General features: G+C 37.5%; 1 protein-coding gene across 11 annotated transcripts in view; it reads right to left on the bottom strand.

The window, feature by feature from the left end:
• Positions 1-1,403: 1,403 nt before the first annotated feature.
• fhod3 (formin homology 2 domain containing 3) overlaps positions 1,404-20,759 on the bottom strand; it is a 326,788-nt gene continuing 307,432 nt past the window's right edge. For 10 of the 11 annotated variants that reach the window (XM_062984262.1, XM_062984267.1, XM_062984257.1 and 7 more), the window contains 3 exons: positions 17,792-17,963; positions 13,000-13,161; positions 1,404-8,816 (listed from right to left, as the gene is read on the bottom strand). In XM_062984262.1, coding sequence (XP_062840332.1) covers positions 8,734-8,816; positions 13,000-13,161; positions 17,792-17,963 — 417 coding nt within the window. In that variant the 3' untranslated portion in view covers positions 1,404-8,733. Of the gene's footprint in view, positions 8,817-11,609; positions 11,649-12,999; positions 13,162-17,791; positions 17,964-20,759 lie in introns of all 11 variants that reach the window. The other variant, XM_062984260.1, reaches the window with a different exon arrangement.

The raw sequence follows: 20,759 nt of genomic DNA, 5'->3' as shown, positions 1-20,759 counted from the left end.
TTCTCCACTTCTCCCAACTACATATCTCTTCTCCCTCCCTCCCTAGCATTCTCTTTAAGAAAGAACAGTTGGTCAATGAAGGGCACAGATAAATGGGAAACTAAAAGAAGTGTTTGAAAAGTGCAAATGTTGGGATTTTCTTCAGTTCAAAACAACGCTTGGAACTCTTAGTTTTCAACCAGATAAATATTTTCTCAATTATTACATTTTTATTTATTATACACGCTTGGTACCTCTGTGGTTGATGCTTGTTGTATCTTCACTTAATAACGTAAACAAGGCCTTTTCCATAACATCTCCAGGGCTCATCCTGTAACATCTTCCCTGGGGCTTGCCCTCATCATTAGGGGCTATCTTGATTTCAGGTTTTGACACAATAATCACAGGATATCCTTAACCTGGCAACTACAGATTTTCATGCCAGGATGACTTTGTCTGTTAGCTGTTCTAAGAGTTTGATTTGGGTTCCTACCACAGACCCCTTGTAGATACTACTTACCATTGCCCAGGGAGCGTGAGAAGACCGTCCTGCCTGGAAACATCTGCAAAGGGACCATGCTGTCTGGCTGATTGATAATGTGTCCAGACCTTGTTAAAGGCCTGCTGAGGTCTTTTTTTGAGGTGAACTTTCAACATATGGTGGGATTTGAGGTTCCAGAACCTTGTTTTTCACCTAAACAGGCCACAATACCAGCCATTCCCATTACCCATGAGTTTTAGCTGCCTTCCCCAGCTTCAGCCAATTTCCTACCTCTTCTGGGTCAGAAGGTATGACTGCATATAGTTTTTTAAACAGTTTCTCTGATCTATTTTTAGTAGTTTGTAAAGAGGCAAAGTATGAATGTTGTGAATAAGGCCTGTGAGTTTAATGGCTATCCTATTTTCTGGAAACATCCTCCCACCTCCAAATAATTTTATTATACTGAAAAGCTAGACATGTCAATTAGATGCCTCCACAAGACTCTAAGCATACTAAATTTCAAATAGGTGAGATGGGGGCAGAAGAAGGACAGACCTGGATATGTTATATCCACCTCTGTAAACTGACAAATTTACTGTACACCATCTCATCCAAAAGCCTTGCTTTCAGTGATCTACTTGTGCCTCCTGGCTATATCCTATTTATTGCCAAAATCTATATCTTTTTTTTCCTATGGCCAAAAACAGTTCCCATTTTTCTTGGCCATTCCCAGTCATACAGTGATGCTGATGATCTCCTTCCAACCAATGGCATTACAGCTGGCAAGAGATTTTTTTGTAAGATTTTAACCAATTTGTGTAACAGAGAGCAGATAAACCCAGACAACACTGTTTCATTTATTTCCAGTGGTAGTTTGGGTAACAATAAAATATCACAAGTAATCCACCTGCCTCCCGCCTGTTAAAATAAAAAGGAAAAGTGATGCATTAGAAAGCTTTATTGCAAGATGTGTTTACATAATGCAGTAGAAATGGACTTTTAAATTATATGAGAGACACTGGGCACAGGTCAATATTCAATATATCCACCTTGCATGGCACAGGAAAACAGTAATCTAAAAAATAGGGTGAAACTGGGAGCAGAAACAGACTATGAGTAATTTTTTAAAAGGAGGTAATTACACTATGGGCAATGAATGCTAAAATGGTATGGTGATGACTACAAACTGCCAATGTACTTGTATGTAGTAAATTAATTCAAGTTCTTCACAGAAGTGCAATCTTTTACTACTCTATTCATTGATTTCAATTAGGCTTACTCCCAGGTAGGTGGGGACAAAACTGCAACTTAAATAAACCAACGGTGATAAGAGTATGTCCTGGATAATTCACACCTTTTATAAGACCCTGCCTACAATCAGGCAAACAACAATCATTTGTCTGTATATGGTAAGTGTGTGTTTCTAAAGGGTATATCATATGCATGGCTTGTTCTTAAATTACAATTCACAAAATAATACTGTTGGAAAAAAGCTTATTTTACACTATACTACACAAAAAAACAAGGAAGACTAACAACATTTACACATTTTTACAATAATTGTTCTTTGTCTAGAAAATTGTTCTTTTCTAATTTACATCTATTTTTTTCAAAATTCCCAGCTCACAGAAAAGACACGATAAGTCCAAAGACAGTCCTTAAAAAGAGAACCATCCCCAACAACACAAATAGGCTTCTTCTTTCAGAAATAAGTCAGATTTCACAGCTGTTAAAACTTTTAAGTAACAACAAATGTCAAAATTAATTTAAAGGATTTCCCCTCTATATGTTATTTAAAATATATTTATTTTTTTCTCCTGAATCAGTCATATAACCAAATTGTGTAACTAAATGAAATCTACCTCACCCCATATCACATTTGAAATGCTAGATTAAGCAATGGAAATAAGTATATTGAGCGAAATGTTTTATAGAAATCAGGTTTAGTATGTTCTCTGGTAAATAACACCTTGTTTTTCTCAGAGGAAAACAAGGAGCTTTCTATGTTTTATAGAATCAAGCTATTGTGAAATGGTAGAAATACAATATTTTTAATAGTCTAGATGGAGAATATTTGGTGGATAATAGTATGAATCCTAATCTATTTGAATTATGAAAGACCTAGTGAAGAGTGTATTAACAGCAATTACTGGCATGAAAGTGACTGAGCTGAATAGATGGGAGGACTTGAATGGCACCTCTCTAGGACAACTTTTCAGTGGATAGTGACCAAAGTCCAGGCCTCACTTATGTCACATACTCTTCCATGAATGTTGCTAGCAATGTATATAATTGAAATGATAATATTTATCAATTTAGGCTTTCTTATGTGAAAATCTTATTGAGGCTAGAGCAGTGGTTCTTCACCTGTGGGTCCCCAGATGTTTTGGCCTTCAACTCACAGAGATCCTAATAGCTGGTTAACTGGCTGGGATTTCTGGGAATTGTAGGCCAAAGCACCTGGGGACCCACAGGTTGAGAACCACTGGGCTAGAGGAACATAAAGATCTAGGTTCAGCAAGCACCTGATTGGGTCCAAGTCCCTGCCAATATAATGACACTATCGCTGGAAGTAGTGGAGGCTGATCTCTTGTCCCTATTTCCATCTCAGTGCACAAGAGAAACCGGATGCTTCCAGGCATGGCTCTATTTTTTTCAGTCACTGATGGCATGTGGGGCTATTCATGGGTGCATTTAGTTTGTTTTTGAATACCCATGAATGAAAAGCAGCCTCTATCCTCTGTATAAGTATCCTTGGGTCCCTCAAGGAGTGTACCCAATCAGTGGTTATGAGAACAAAGCTGAGCTTAGACATCCCTGTCCAGTCTGTCACACTAAGGATATTGGCATTATATGTGTAATACAGGCTACCTCATTGTCCAATGTCATTCAAAGCTCATATGCCATTGTAACTGAGAGTTATGCGGGAATATGTCACCAACAGGATCCTGGTCAATAAAGCATCTTATACTGAATAGGACTCTTGGTTTATGTAGGGCACTGCTGTTGACACAAAGTGGCAGAGACTCTTGAGTTTCATAAATGAGCTGTACATAGATGTATCAGGATAGGACAGAGGACCATGTGCTTAATATTATATGGATCTGCCTCCAACAAGACATATTAACCAAGTATTTAAATTCCCTTACTGTATTTCCTTTTTGTTATATTTCAGTTACAAGAGCAAGGTTTGTAAGAAAACAATAGGCAGAGCTTAATGGTCAAATAGATTGTTTTCAATATCTGGAATCTACTACAAGTGAAAAAAGGAGTATTTCACTGTGTTTTAACACACACTTTGTGCAGTTCCTTTGGATATTTCTGCTGCAGGACTTCAAAGCAAAGGTCCTATTGCCTTGATTTTGGAGAGAGGAAACAGAATTGACTTCAAGGTTGCTTACTTTCAAAACACTGAAATGACCCCATTTCATTCTTAATTGGTGGGGTGTCAGAGGAGGTGGGGATGCTGATATCAATTTGTTTTCCAAAAAATACCATAAAGATGACTAGATTGTTGTTTGGCAGCAATTATATTAATATGTTAAAATAATGGGCACCTAGAATTGTAATATCCTTATTGAAAACTTTGAAACAGACTAAGGTGAGGCTAGAGAGGAATTGGCAAAATGACCTATGAGTTTCCCGTGCTTAGGAAAACCCTGAGGCAATTCATCAGGTTGCCATAAGTTAGCAGGTGACTTGAAGGCATAGACACACACAGCTAGGCCAAAATATCTATTATACTTTTTAAAAAACCAAATCACTGATTTTCTGGTTAAGAGAACAAATTTTAAATAAAAAATACAGTGTGTGTGTGTGCGCACTGTCGCTTTACTTTATCTCAGTTTATAAAATAATAAAGGATTTTAAATAACTTTTTCATACTTTTTTGTTCAAAGAGGTGCAAAGCTCACTCGGCGGCTTCCTGTTGGGTACACTTTCTGTAGTGTTTTACAGTGGTACAATATAACACTGCATGAAACCCAAATCATTTGGGGAAGTATTGGCTAATGGGGAGGATAAGGTGATGCCACATTAGTACTGTGGTATCACATCTACAAGGCATTCTAGAAACAATGCTGGCACGGTGGGAGCTGTAGAAACATGTAGAACTATGACCAGTGCAGGGCTTTAAAAAAAACTGTCTGAAAAGTAAATGGGCTGCCTGATTTACTGGGCAACAAGGTTGTGAGATGGGGAAGGAACAGAGCTATGGTTGCTACCTCATGACATGGATCTGTTTCTCCTTCCTGGGCTCCCCTGTAGCCCAGGCAAATTGATCTGGGGACTGCTGCACCAGTCAATAAGTTTAAAACAACTGGTGGCTACTCATTGACCAGCGAGTTCTCCCCCTTGCTCCATTTTTCTGGAGTCACAGCCAGGGATCTGTTGCTTCCCTCTGAGCTGTGTTCTACCATCTTTCCTATCTTGGATTAATTGTCACAAATTTGTGGAGGTGATTGGCATGGGACATGGATTTAGGATCAGGTGTACAGTGCCTATCAGACAGACTTAGGATGTTTGGCTGGAAGCAAGTCTTATCCAGAGGTGGGTGGCCACATTGATCACACTCCCTGTGGCTGAGAGGCAAGGTTTGGGAATCTGATCCCTCTCAAGCCATTCCTACGGGATCTGCCAGTGGGCTGGATCTGAAAGCTCATCAACGTGTGAATTGGTTTATGCCTGGGTCCAGACCAGGCATGTGCAAACTTCAGCCCTCCAGGTGTTTTGGACTTCAACTTCTGCAATTCCTAACAGTATCAGCTGTTAGGAATTGTGGGAGTTGAAGTCCAAAACACCTGAAGGGCCAAAGTTTGCCCATGCCTGTTCCAGACCTATGTGTGCATGAACCCTGCCTAAAACTGAAACCAAATAAAGGGCCATTTTTTAATCCAGTTTATTTATTTACTACATTTATACCCCACTCTTCTCACCCCGGAGGAGGCTCAGAGCGGCTTACAAATCAAATGTGCATACAATATATTATTAGCGTAGCACAATATAAGCATTAAATTACTATATTGTACTATATCATATATAATTTATTGTATCTGCTTAAACTTTGGGGTAGTTGCAGAGTGGATTTTGTTCCCGAACATTCAACAGAAATACATGAAATTTTGGCTGACTTCTAAGGTTAAGTACTATTAAGTGATAACCCTAGTCCAGAATTTCAGAGGATTTTTTTTTAATTTTCTGACTTTTTGAAGAGTAGGGGCTTATGTTCATTTTTCACTCATTCAAAAAGGTGTAGTGTGGAGGAACAAAATCAAGGCATAGATTATTTTATTATTTTATTCATGCTGATGTTTCTTCAGTGTAGGCAAGGTCAATAATAACTAAATTTTATTAGGAGTAGGTAGGAAGGTTTTGTCAATCTCAGGCATGCAAAAGTAATGGCCAAAACTAATGTAATGTAACAAGTGGGACAACACAGCCAGAAGATGTGTGCTGCTTTTCCAAATGGAAGCCTTTCTCGTGACAAATGGTTTTTCAAACTGATGAGAATTTAAAGAACAGGTTGTCATTTGGGAATGTGTTAGGTATCCCAAACAAACAAAAACGTCAGAAATTTCTCTGAGCTCAATTGCATGAGCCATAGTAATTATTTGGATCCTAAGTTATACTGGAAGAAGAAGAAAAAAGAACAAGAGGAACAACCCCATAGATACTATAACAGCATTTTGGAAAAACATTTGAGAGTATTTTATTTGCCAAGAATAAATAAAAAAAGATGACAGTTCTACTTTTAGTAATATGTATAAACAGTTATTGTTTTAGACAGTCTTGTCCAAGGTCTGAGACCAATTGGTAGTCAGTGACTCACCAAGGCAACAGCTGAATAATGAGCTCAAATTTACATGAGTCTTCTTGATTCAATAATCTATGGCAGGTGGTATTATCAACAGGATTTAGGCCTATATGTTAAGTGGTTGAAGATTCTATGTTTTACTGGAACAAATGTGAAAACAAAGAGAAATCAGACCTTATAAAGTGTTCTACATATGTCAAAGTCTAATCCTAAAACATTGCTTGGATAATTAAAAAGGAGAATGTTGCATCAATGTCATTTATGTATGCTACCCTGAGAATTTCATTGAAAGGTGGGCTTTATATCCCTTGTTATATATTAAAATGGCATTGTGCAATAGAATAGTTTAGGGTAGGAATTCTACCTCACTCCCAATATTATTTTTCTTAGAAATAAGTTTTTTTTAAAGAATATATTCTTGTGGATACCAATAGTAAGAACTTATGCAACAATTGTATTTTTATGGGAAGCTGGGGCTCTTTCCTCTAATGGGGTTCTTTCCATTAGAGGAAAGAGCCCCGGCCTTCTGCAAAAAACAAAAAACAAAAAAACAAAACAACAACAACAACAACAACAACAACCACCATCTTTGGAAATCTGAAATAATGCATTGCTCTAAGAGGTGCTGGAGAAGCAGCAAAATGTTTCTGATAGGCAGGACGTAGAAATCCAATGTTAAAGACTTATCGGCTTGTAGTAAATAAGATGGAATAAATACAAATTCCTGTCCTTTACTGGCCAATGACACCTTTTCCTTAAACATTAGCTGACCAGCCATATCAAGAAATGACTTCCACAGCATTGTGGAACCACAAAGGCTGCAATCATATACATATTTATCTGAAAATAAACCCCACTGAGTGCAGAGGGACTTACTTCTAAGTAGATGAGTATAGGACTGAATCTTAAATAAAACAAGGGTATCAAAAATTGAGGGACACATTTTCTGGGACTTCACAGTTACTTTTACATATAAAAGAACACTATCCACAAAAAGAGAGCAAAATAAAAGTAATTTATAAAAAGAAACCCAAGAGTCGAGTGTGAGATGTTATACAGTACTAGAACTTCTTGTGCATTTTCTTACATGTTTAGTATTTTGGTTTTTTGTACAAAGATTGAGACTGGAATTTTCTGGAATAATGTGGAACATTCTCTTGAAAAGGTGCCAACCAATTGGATGGTATGATTAACATTATGACTTATTTACTACGACTAGCTTAGAGGTATGTTTTAGTATTAAAAACTCCCTTCTGTACCATTCTTTGTAAACTTCAAACATTGCACTGAGTCTGTTATGTTCTTTGAATTTTACAAGCAGGATTGTTTTTATGAAAGTGAAAGAGCTGAACAATTCAAGCTGCGGAAATGTGTGTAAGACATCTCTTTAAAATTATTCTTCAAACTACAGTCTGTTGACTTTAGAAAGGACATCTCTGGATGTTTAACATTTGGGGATTGTGAACAATTGTTATTTCCCCTGCTGTCAATTAATGGACTGCACTTGCGTTGAAAACGTCATTGCAAGGGAGTTTAAGTTATTTGTCCTTTGTTCACCTAGACTGGCATTCTTAAACTTTGTTATATAAGGTTAGAAATGCAGTAAAATGGGTTCACATGTACGCACAGAACTCTAACTTAACCTTGACACAAACCTACTACTATAATTTATGCATACATTCACCTCTTGAGTTGAGTAATTAGAGGTACTCTGCTGTGATTATGTGCTGTTATACAGAAATGTGCAAGTTGAGAAAGATCCCACCAGAAAAAAACAATCCAGCATAAAAGAGTTCCTGTAAAAAGGAATTCCCTTTTTGCAGTATAGGATGAATGAAGGTTGAAGGCACCTGGACTCAGTAGGGGCATGGGGGTGTGTGCAGGCACGTGTGTATGTATACACACACATACTCAAACTGTATATACACAAGTAGACATACATTTGTACATTCTTTGGAGGAAAGATAAAAACAATGGTGCATATCTGATTTGAAACATTGACTTTGAAAAGTCACAGTAATTATAGCAGAAGTTTGCCTGTTGAAAGGATTGCTCTTGAAGAGACAAAACATATTACTTAATAATTACTATACAGGCCACAAGGAAAATAAACATAAACACCTTTCACATAAAACAAGGTAACACCATAGACTATATCAATGCAGCATTATTATTTCCAAATTACTCCCAGAACTGACTTAATTTGGTAGTGGTAAGTTACATGTTTCTTAATTTTAGCCCTTTGTGCTGATTATTTGTTTTCCCCCCATTGCAGTGTTATGGAAGTGGCAGGGTATGATGAACAGCAAAGGGAACTGGCAGAAGAATATTAAGCCAAAAGGCCATTGGCAGCCTGTGTTGGGATGTCTGGCTGTGCACGTATGTGTATTAGTGTGTATGTGTGTGTGCACGTTTATGTGTATACCGAAGGTTCTTCCTGCAGCTCACTTGGGCGTTGTCATCACACCTGCATCTCGGAAGTGCCCATCAGACCCAGTGCTTTGGCTTCTTCTGGTGTCAGTCCACTCTTAAGTGTCCGTCTCACTAAGAAGAAAAATGAAAAGTATGAGGTTCAGCAGACTGTAAGCCCTTGGTCTTCTCATTGGCAGTGTTTTCTTTCTATAACTACTCATTTAGTGTTAAAGAGGGTTTAAAAAATATTAATGGACGGTAAACTTCCTGCCACCAGGAGCTATCCGTTTTTTCTCATTTGTCTTGGAAGAGGATACATTGAAGTCTTTTGTGTTTGGTGATGGAAACAGATCAAGGAAGCACCAAGGAATTATTTTCAATACTCTGGAAACTGGAATGATAGAGATCCTTAGGGATGACATTCTACGGTGTTGTTCAAGGCTACGTCAAACCTATATAGTCTTGGATCAAGACCTGGACATACTTAAATCATGACCTATAAAGCCCTATATGGCTCGGGCCCAACCTTTCTCCGTGATCGCATCTCCCCCTATGAACCAGTGCGTGCCTCCAAAAAGGCCCTCCTCTTGCTCCCGCCACCATCACAGGGACGGTTGGTGGGAACGAGGGAGAGGGCCTTCTCAATGGTGGGCCCCCAGCTCTGGAATACCCTTCCTAGAGAGATTAGGCAAGCCCTTGCTCTATCCTCATTTCGTAAGGAGCCGAAACCTGGTGGTTTAAACAGATCTTTGAATAGAGCTCCTTAGACCCTCTAGCTATGCCCTCGCTTAGCACTTTATCCACCCCTGCCCACACTGTATTGTAGTACCTGGCATGTTTAGCACTTTATAGCTGGCCACACCAACATTAAACCCTGGCCACTGTATCTGGATTCATTGATGGAGCCCTGTCATTAGGTTTTAAATTCTTGGTTATGTATTTTATGATTATCTGTTTTATGCATTCTTGTTTACGTGTATAAGTGTTTAATTGTTGTATGTTTTAACTGACTGTATATTTCCTGTTATGCTGGAAACTGCTCTGAGTCCCTTGAGGAGATAGGGCAGTATATAAATAAAGTTTTATTATTATTTATATTATTAAATTAGATCCAATGAAATAAATCAGAAGAAGTTGGTTATAGCCTACTTAAGCTTCTCTGATTTCAGTGGGTCTACTCTAAGTATGACTAAGTCTGGATAAACCCTAACTTTATTGCTCCAACTTCCTTTTACATTTTTGCTATGCTCATTCAGCTTCTGAGAATTTAGACCTTAAATCGGCCTCAAAAGCAATTTCAAGTAACCAAAGGGCCCTAACCCATAAATGGCTTCAGGGTTGGCTATGAGAGAAAAGACACCTTTGGTTGCTTTGGTGGATGACCTACAGAGGAACTACACAGGAGGAATGTGACCTTGTTGATTCTGTGGGACTTCTCAGCAACTTCTGATTCCATCAAACATGGCATCCTTTCAAGTCACCTCTTTGGGATGGGATGCGGGACACTGTCCTTAGCAGTTCCTGTCCTTCTTGAAGGGGCAAAGCTCAGAAAGCAGTGATGGAGAATTCCTATTTTATTTCATGGTCATTGCCCTATGGGGTGCCTCAGGGCTAGCTTTTATCCTCTACAATGTATGACACCTGCCTGAAAACCACTGGGAGGGGTTATCAGAGTTTGGGGTTGTGGGGAGGGGAATCATTGGATGAGGTTATACTTCTTCTGAAATCTCAGGTTTGTAGCATGGATGATCTTTTAAAAGATCCTATCTCCTCATGAAGCTGCCCAAGCTTTAAAATCTGCAGGGAAAAACTTTCTTTTACCATCACCCTCATCATCACTGGCACACCTAGTGAGGACTTCTAAGTGGCTGCTCCCAGGTTATGGAAACAAGGCAGAATTTTTAAAAGCAAAGCAAAATAAAACATCTTAGCAAATTAAGAGCTTAAAACAGGTAAGATTTCATTATACAGTAAAAATAATGGAGCTCTTAAAATCACACCCTATTGTCATAGAGCCTGAAAGTCCTCCCTGGTCTTGTTTGGCAATAAACTGCTTCCTGGACAGATGTAAAGGAAGAGTACATTGATATCCCAGTCCAGTAATGCAGTACAAGGTAGCATTCCATGCAAGATGTATACAGCCAGTTACTCCAGTTTCATAACACTTTCATACCTGAGCACCTAACATCAAACATCTGGGGAATACAGTTATGCTTAAGCTGATATTTGGTCCTCTTAAATGCCATGTTATGTTTTTGAGTATCAAAGCTAGAGTTTATTGTGATAAGCTGTAAACCTCCTCCTCTTAACCTTATGGAGTTCCTATCAGCTGTGCATATTTTTCATGGAACACAAATGAAAAATAGTCTCATAAGAAAGCATTGTTATTGCTATATGTTTTTGATCTCACAAGAAATTTTCCTGTAGTAAAGAGCCTCAGCAAAGACAAAGAACGTATGTGGCCTGAATGTGCAAGAGAGTAGAACATAAAAAGAACACACAGAAAAAAAATTAAGACAGGGCAAGCTGCAGACATGGGAGCATACAAACATACACACACAGAGCAAGAATTAGTGGAGAAAAAGTTACAGCTATTGATTTGTATACAAAACACACGGGCAAGTGATACATGTAAAATGAAGAAAGGGCCATCAAGAGTTATGCTATGGAGAATACTAACAGGGAGCAAATATAAGAAAAGAGTCTGCTCATCTGCATTCTATTCAAATGTTTTCCCTGTGTTATCTTTCTAAGGAAATTGTTACATGCAAGATTTCTTTTGCTTTTTGCAGGGAGTAAAACATGTTTTAAAGCACATGCTGGCTAATGGAGTCCAAGTGCTGCTGGGTGCAAAATGCTCGTAATTTGCAATGGCATTAACCAGCGTGACCATCAACTCATTGCAACTTGTGCCTGGTCACTCACTGTTGTTGTTTGTCCTTTGGTCTTAACTTTCACAAAATGCTAAAGGAATGAAGAGGTCATTAGAAGGCTGATTTCATTATTTATTTGAAGTTCTACATATCTCTACTATATGATTCTGAACAGGTTCAAAGATGAAAAACGTTTTACTAATTTTTGTTTATTCAATTCTTAGGACATTTCACAAGGAAAACATGGAAACTTTTCAATACAAAGAGATTTTCTGCTTGATTTTTCCACAAATACTTCCAGCCTAATCCAGAAGTGCCTGTGCTTTTTGATGACAGTCCCTGTTCAGAAATATCTGAAACTTCTCTGATGGTCAAACTACATATGGTATACATGGCAACTTGCATTTGTTTCAAATTTTTATAAATGATGAATAGCAGTCATTGAAGTCCCCAGTCAGTGTTGGGATGATAGCATGTACAGAATGGGGGAGGATGGGGGGAATTATTTAAAAACTATTTCCCCAAACTGATACTTAGTACAAAAAGGACATTTCTATTAGCATTAAGGATAATTTTTTTCCCTCCCTTGTCAAATAGGAACCAGATGTGTGCTTTTTGGTCAGGACGATGGTGCAAGAGGAAAGCTTTGACACCCATCCCTATGTGCCACACTTCCAATTATAATTAACCCTCCATTATTTAATGTTTTAAGCAGACCTAAACAATTGCAAGTGATTCATTCAGTACCACATGCAGTTTGTTGATGTGCTTGAGAAAAATATTTACACCACAGGCTGCTCTGAAGCAGAGGCAGGTCTTTGGTTCTAAGTCCAGTCTTTTATCTATTGGAACATCTTAAACAATAAGTTTACAATATCAGTTTTGGCAGGTGATTTAGGATATTTTTATAGTTCCTCATCATTTGCCTATCATCATGTGTCTATTTCTCTTTTAACATACCCAGAGAAAACTTCCCCAATTAGCAAAAGTGGAGATGGAATCATAGTGCTGCAAGAATAACTATGAAAATGTTCAAGCTTTGTTTTTATTTCAATATGTTTTTATGAAATAATTATACACACATAAGAGCTGTTTTTCCCATACACACTGATGGGGTAAAATTCTGAGGCACGGATACTTACTTCCAAACTGGCTGCTACAAACGTTAAGATAGTAGGCCAACTTCACCATTCTGTAATTCAAACATCGCATCAATATATTCATCTAAATTTGGCTTAAATGAATTTCTATTTTTATGATCTCTAGCATGACCAATGAATGGGAATGGTGAAGTTTCTATTCTAACAATATCTGGAGTTCCAGATTTCCCCTTCACATATCTTTAGCACTTTTCTATTTGTCCACATGTACATAAACAAAAAGCATATGTGCAAATGTACATATATTAAACAAATCCCTTCTGTTTCACCAGGTGTACTTACATGACTTTCTGTTTGCTCTTGATCTTTTCCTTTCTCTAGGCACAGCTCGCTGATTTGGCACTTGCGTGGCAGACTTGACAATGCGATCCATTATCTCATCTGCTGTGTCATCTGTAGCATTAGGTGAATCATCATTGCCAGTGTTCCATGAACCAATACGACCTGGAAAATGGAAACCACAGCATTCCCTGGCATAAATCTCTGTTCCATACATGACCTATGTGCTCTATTGATCCCTTCTCATGAAAATGTATTGATTAAGCAGAAAGTAGAATAATCAGATTTCAGAAAACATATAGTCCTACTTCTGAGAACAGTTTAGGGATAATTTTTTGTGATACATCATGATAAGGTAAAGCAACATCTTCTTGCTATTTTTGTTTTTCTACCTCAGTGACTTCAGACAGCTACTATTCCACTGTGGTATTAAGGACAAACTATGGGCACTGCCTTTTCTATAAGAATTGTGCTCCTTCAGAATCTTCCTGAAAATCCCAAGTTTCTATCATTCCAAATAACCTAACATTTCAAGTTACTTCTTTAAAATACAGTTTAGGCCAGTGGTGTCCAAAGCTTGGTCCTCCAGATGTTTCAGGTTTCAGCTCCAACAAGCCATGACCCACTTGTCCAATGGCAAGAGACAATGGGTGCTGGTCCAAAACACCTGGAGGACAAAAGATTGGACACCACTGGCTTAGGCACTGAAATAGAAGAGGGCAGGTGAAGTTACCAAGGAAATACAAACTCTACAAATATTCTTGATGTTCACGGGTTTCAAAGCCACACTTTCTTTTATGTTAGACATTTGGGAATTGAAGGAAAATGTTATAGTTTGTGGGGGCTGAATTCTTAGGAAGCAGTGCTACTATATCCAACAGCTACTAAATTCAACTAATTGGGACTTCCAAGAAAAATGTTTGAATTGTATTAGTTATCTTTACAACTGCACTTTTTTCAGTTTTGTGATGTAGTACTCAGATAAAAAAAATGCATGCAAATCTACATTAGGAAATGTTCCATACCAATTATACAAGTTAGCAAAATTAGCATGCAACTTGTGTATATTAGGAAAGACTACTTATGAAAATAAATGTGAAAAGTGTGTGCGGGTGTAATTCAAACGTGACAAAAATGGAAGGAGAAGACATACAAAACTAATATAGACTCATAACAGATTGATTTTTTTCATCCCTAATACTGCAGTCTAATTTCACTCGAGTTTATCCTTTTGACCATACCTCAAGCCAACAACAACTGGACATCAGGATAATTATTACCCACACACACTTTTAGTGCAAGAATTACAGAGCTGTAGTGTTTATCACACAAAGAAGTGGCTTTATTGTATTTACATTTTATCTATATTTAGTGCTTTCAAAGTTGAGATACCCATTGCTGCACATGACAAAATTAACAGCCTTGTACCATCTTAAAACTTTTATTTATATAAACCTGCATGTGTGTGATGCAGTGAGCCATGGTTTATAAATACGTATGGCAAATAAAAACTACATATATCTCTACATTACCAGGACACTCACTGACATTTTGACAGTTACAAATGAACAATGAATACTCCCTCCACCCAAATTTAGAATAAATTAGTCATCCAAATACATCACAGGAAAAAAATATTGGGTGTTGAAATTGGATTCAATGTCAAATAATACAACACAATAGGTAGAAAGAATGTCTGCATAAAAGAAATGTCCAATATTTCCATACATTGAGAGTGCCATAAAAAAGCAGACCTTCAGGTACACTTGGGTGACTGAAAACTTTTAAAATTAAATCTTGCTCCACAATCTGTATTCCAAGACTATGTTTTCACACTGTTTGGCAGTTGAAACAGAGAAGTGAATCAGAAGTGACTGGGTATATCAACAATAAAGACTATTGACAAACCTCTTGGACATTTTCTTCAGGTTTTGAACATTGCATTTGATGCTAAGAATTTCTTTGTGGCTTTAAACGTTTGGTAACACTTCACTCAAATTATTAGCAGGTTCATGATTTCATCTGTGCTGGTTAGCTTCCCAGATTAGCATAAAAAGAAATGCACAATCATGTAATTTGTTCAGGAAGCAAGGAGTATACAAGCGGAGGTCCTGTCTAGTGGTAACATTCTTGTGGCCATTCTGGATAAGCAGTCTTCAAGATGGCTTGGTACATTGTGGTAAATGTGGTAAATGATTTAAACATTTTTTAAAAAATACAACTACTGGTATAGCCCACGTTATGCTGACATAAAGCTGCCTAAACCCCCTAAAGGCACCAGATCCCATCTGATCTTGGAAGCGAAGCAGAACCAACTCCAGTTAGTACTTGGACAGGAGATTGCCAAGGAATACTAGGTGCTGTAGGCTTTATTTCAGGAAGGAACTGGCAAAGCCACTTTTGAGTATTCCTTGTCTAAAGAAACTCTATAAAATTTATGGGGTAACCATAAGTCGACAGGAGACTTGAAGGTACGCGCACACACATTCATATATATACACAATGATCCAGCAGGATTCTGGCCATAATTTTGGCCTAAGCCATTTTAACCACTACCACAATAAAACACTTTAAAGCATTTAATCAGATGTGAATTTTCTTTCACCAGTAAAGCTTTTCTTTCTTTTTTGATGCAAGTATAATGTTAAGGCTGTAATCATACACTTATTTAGCTTAAGTACGTCTGAATGTACTCAATGAAATTTAACGGGTTTTATTCTGAATTAACATTAAAGCAGATGAAATGTCATAGGGATAGAAGACCATGTGGTAAGATGGAAGTACTAGAAACTCGTACCTCTTTATGGATGGGGAATGTAACTCCAAAAAAAAAATATATATATGCCTCAGTAGCCATCTAGTCTTTTCTATTATTCTTTCCAGCCAGTGCTCAATAAAGAGAGTATTTATAGGCTTGTCACTGCATGCCTTCATGTTATTTCTGACTTATGGCTATCCTAAGGCATCCTATCATAAGGATTTCTTGGCAAGATTTGTTAAGAAGCACTTTACCATTGTCTTCTTCAAGAGCTGAGTATGTGTGACTTGCAAAAGAGCTTTTACGGTCAATCAGAAATTTGAACCGTCATCTCCAGAGTCCTACTCCAACACTTTAACTACTGTACCATGTTGGCTCTCAATAAGTATTTAAACTTTAAATGGTTTGCAAAGAACAGAACCTCCAGCCCTGTATGTACATTCAGCCCTCCACATTTGCTAGAGTTATGGGCATAGGACGACCTCCATGAAAGTGAAAAAACACAAATAAATATATTGCTATTTTTAATCTGAGAATTCACATCTCTAGGACTTTTTAGGTCTTCCAGCACAACTCTATAGTCTGACATATGCTGAAGTTGACCATAAAATTGCATTGGAGGACCAAGAGATTCCTAGAGAGTTGTTTTATCTAGAAATCTCTAGCTCCTCCATCATGACTGGATGACATTGAACATAAAGTTATACACAGACCTAGAAATTCCTACAGAGAACACTTTAAATCAATCCATGAATAATCAAATCTGCAAAAGTCAAGTCCTCAAATATGCAGGGATGACTGTAGTATATTCAGAATGTCTAATAGTCTACCATGGGGAAAAGGAGGTACAGTAGAGTCTCACTTATCCAACACTCACATATCCAACGCATTTTTGTAGTCAGTGTTTTCAATATATCGTGATATTTGGGTGGTAAATTCGTAAATAGACTAATTACTACATAGCATTACTGCGTATTGAACTACTTTTTCTGTCAAATTTGTTGTATAACATGATGTTTTGGTGCTTAATTTGTAAAATCATAACCTAGTTTGATGTTTAATATGCTTCTCCTTAATCCCTTCTTATGATCCAACATATTCGCTTATCCAACGTTCTGCCGGCCCATTTATGTTGGATAAGTGAGACTCTACTGTATATAAAAGTTCATTTTTCTAGCCCAGCTTTTTGTGTATTAATATGAATCCAATTAAATAATCTTGTAGATCATATAGTGCAGGGGTGTCCAATTCCCTTTCACTGAGGGCCACATCAGTCTTATGGTTACCTTCAAAGGGCTGTTTATAATTGTAAGACTGTATAAATGTAACTATGTTACTCTGGTATTGAAAACATCATGGGCTGCATAAAACCCATGGGCCTTGTGTGTGATGTAGTTTACCGTGATGGTACAAGCTACCAGACGTATTAAGTCTGAGGCTTTAAATGTTATGGCACTTACCAAGCAGTGACATAGCATATATACATGTGTGTATGCATGTGTTCAAATGCATGTGAGTATACTGATTTCCTTATTGACTACAGACATCTTACCATAAATTAAGAAAATCATTCTGGATATTTACAAAGATTTCAGAATTGTAGCATAGATTAAAATAACGAGACCTGAGACTTGGTTCATTAAGAAGGATCAAAATAATAATTTTAAAATCCCTCAATTTCTGGAAGTACATTATCAACAATTATTGAATAAGTTCAGTTATTCAATACCATACCTGACTAATCTACCAAACAAGACTTAAGTGTGAAATTTATGTGTTCATCTTCTGGGTCTGATTTGGATTTCCTATATGATCTCGGGCATATGAGAGCTAAATCCAGTGAGACATCAGAAAGACCTTGATTAGATTTGCTACTTTAACACCTATTAGCGCTTTCATTACTCATTTCTACTCCACCAAACCGAGTCACTGAAATACTTTCACAGTTCATGAGCTTGCAACTGTGATGTGTGTGCACTAATAAAAATAAACAAGAGCATACATCACCAATGCTCCATATAAAACCAGAATATTAACCTCGATTGGCTCTGCTTCGAGTGCGCACTCCTAACATAGAGGTGTTCTCCCCGGCTGGAGATGATATCTTCAGGACAGCCTTCATGTTCTCATGTTCCACAGCATCTTCAGCATACTGCAGACCTTGTGGTTGATTCTGTGGTGTTGGGGAGCTGCTGGAGAATTTCCCAGACTTCAGAAAGAAAGGGGGAAAAAACATTTTTAATTTTTAATTTGCAAAATCTAAGAGCTAAATTCTAGGTCAGTAGAGGAAATGGGCCATGTTTTTGCGCACATCTTATTAAAGTTTAAAATCAGTCATTTATTATTATTTATTATAAATACTTTTTTGAATGGACACTCTTGGATCTCACAAATCCTTAAGTGGTTACACCATCACCACAAAACAGTGAAGCAATCCAACAAAAACACTATTACTTGGCATTTGAGAGAATTCCAAAAAGCTCATGGCTGGAAGAAAGTCAAACAAAATCAACATTAAAAACACAACAGTGTTGAAGCCTAATATACCTTTGCTCGAAGGCCATCCAACACTATGAGCAGTGCAGCAATGCTTAATGGAAATCATAAGGCTGTAGCATGAACAATGCTGCCATAACAGAAGACCACAGTAGGTTTAGAAGATGGTGTATGAGATTATTTTGAGATAAACTTTCCTGAGTTTGTACAGCTTTATACTGTAGCAAAAAAACCTTCAATTTATCTAACTAGCAAATATTATCTTATTACCATGCCAGCACCACTACTATTGGTAGATCTCAAGTTAAACTTTTACTAATCAATATACTTTATGCATATTCCATTCTATCTCCCTGAGGGGATTCAGAGTAGATTACAGGGTACATGTTGACAAAGACAGACAGTACGTAAACAGAGGCAAGGCTTCTCTCTTTTTTTCTTCTCCAGCATCTGGAGGCTATGCTCGACTCAGCCATGGGGAGGTGCTGTTGTTTCATTTTTCCACACTGAGGAGCCTGCTGTCCATGGATGCCTTCCTATTGCCGGCATGTTTTCAGGGATGTCTTTTACCTCCCCACCAAAGCTGTACCTATTTATATACTCATATTGCCGTTTTTGAACTGCTAGGCAAGCAGAAGCTAGGCTGACAGCGGGAGCTCACCCTGACCCATGGCTTGAACAGCCAACCTTCCAGTTGGCAAGATCTTCTATAGCTGGTAGTTTAACCCGCTATGCTAGACAGATACTGCCATCATCATCGTCATCATCATCATCATCATCATCATCGCTATCTCTCTGTGATACTAGTGGAGTAGAGACAAAATCAGTGGCCTCATAACTAACACTTGGCGCTGCTAAACATTTCTGAATGTTGTCTACCATGAAAATCAAATGATATGACAATTCAAAATGAAGCAAGAGATAGCACCAGGAGATGAGATTTCCATGTTTAACCAATTGTCAGGGAAGAGTAAAGGACATATTCCATCAAATAATTCCACAGTATTTTACTCAAGAAATGAAAACTGAGGAAGAAACAGGGTGGCATTTACAGTAAGGACAGATGTAACAAAAGCAGCCAGGGGATGTAATGCAAAGACTGACTGAATATTTACAAGACCTAAATGAAAACCTAATAATATAAACACCATCTAAGTCCACCATCCAAATACAGAAGCAGAAATTGAAAGACTATAGTACTATAAAGCTTAATAAATACACAAGATTAGCCACTGTACCAAAATTCAACCTGAAGAACATTTCTGTAAAATTAGAAGATCAAAACATTATAAATGGTATTCTCCATGGTTATCATGTTCCAGGAAGTTGGAAAGAAGCTAATATGACATTAATACCAAAAGAAGGTTGAGATCCTAGAATAATAGAAGATGCAGATCCATTTCATCGATGAAAGATATACTCACAATAATATATATATTAGAATCAAAATGGTTTTCTACCAAAGATAGATAAAGTTGAGATAAAGATAGTTGAACAGCTGCCTTAAATCACTCTGACCATGAGGTCATGAGTTCGAGGCCAGCCCGTGGCGGGGTGAGCACCCGTCAATTAAAAATAAAAAATAGCCCCTGCTCGTTGCTGACCTAGCAACCCGAAAGATAGTAGCATCTATCAAGTAGGAGATAAGGTACCACTTATAAAGTGGGGAGGCAAGATTAACTAATTTACGACCTGGAATGAGGAAGTGCCGTCAGTGTGGATGATGAAGCAGCTGCTCCCCCCTGTGGCCAGAATCGAACATCCCCTCAGAAGAACGTTAACTTGCCTCTGCATGTGTCTCTCAGTCTCTGTTTGATGTGTTTATGGGCATTAAATGTTTGCCCTATGTGTGTTATAATGTGATCCGCCCTGAGTCCCCTTCGGGGTGAGAAGGGTGGAATATAAATACTGTAAATAAATAAATAAATAAAACAATTAAGCATATGTTAGAATACTTAAAATGTTGCAATAAAATTAGTATAGCACTGTGTTGATAATTTTCGATGCTGTGAAGACCTTCAACAATCTAAGCAGTAAGTTCCCGCTAAAAATGAAATAAATTAACATTGAAAGGAATTTTCTTAATTAAAGCAATCTACTCTTCGAAAAAAACACAGTTAATAATAAATGGAAATGCAATAGATTCAATAAATTGAAAAAGGAACTAGACAAGGTAGTTCTCTTTCTCCACTATTATTTATTTTGATAATAGAAATCTGGTATAGAGATATAAGGATGGAGAGAAAGACAAAAGGAGAGAAGATTAGAAATGATGAATTCAAATTAAAAGTTGCAGATGGCATAGTAATTATACTGTATGATCTACTGCATTGATTGGATGATCTGATGCAAACATATACAAACAACAGATTTGCAGTATCAAGCCTAATTGACTGGGAGTGAGAGGACGCCTTGGATAAAAAGCAAGGACACTGTCCAGGATGAATGCAAAAAGATACTATTGGCAATAAGAAACAAAGAGAAGCCTTGATAGATTAAATATGAAACC

The sequence above is a fragment of the Anolis carolinensis genome, chromosome 6, assembly GCF_035594765.1.
Source record: "Anolis carolinensis isolate JA03-04 chromosome 6, rAnoCar3.1.pri, whole genome shotgun sequence".
In the NCBI taxonomy this organism is placed as follows: Eukaryota; Metazoa; Chordata; class Lepidosauria; order Squamata; family Dactyloidae; genus Anolis; species Anolis carolinensis.
The sequence above is the reverse complement of the archived record's forward strand: the minus strand, read 5'-3'. Positions and strand labels throughout refer to the sequence as shown.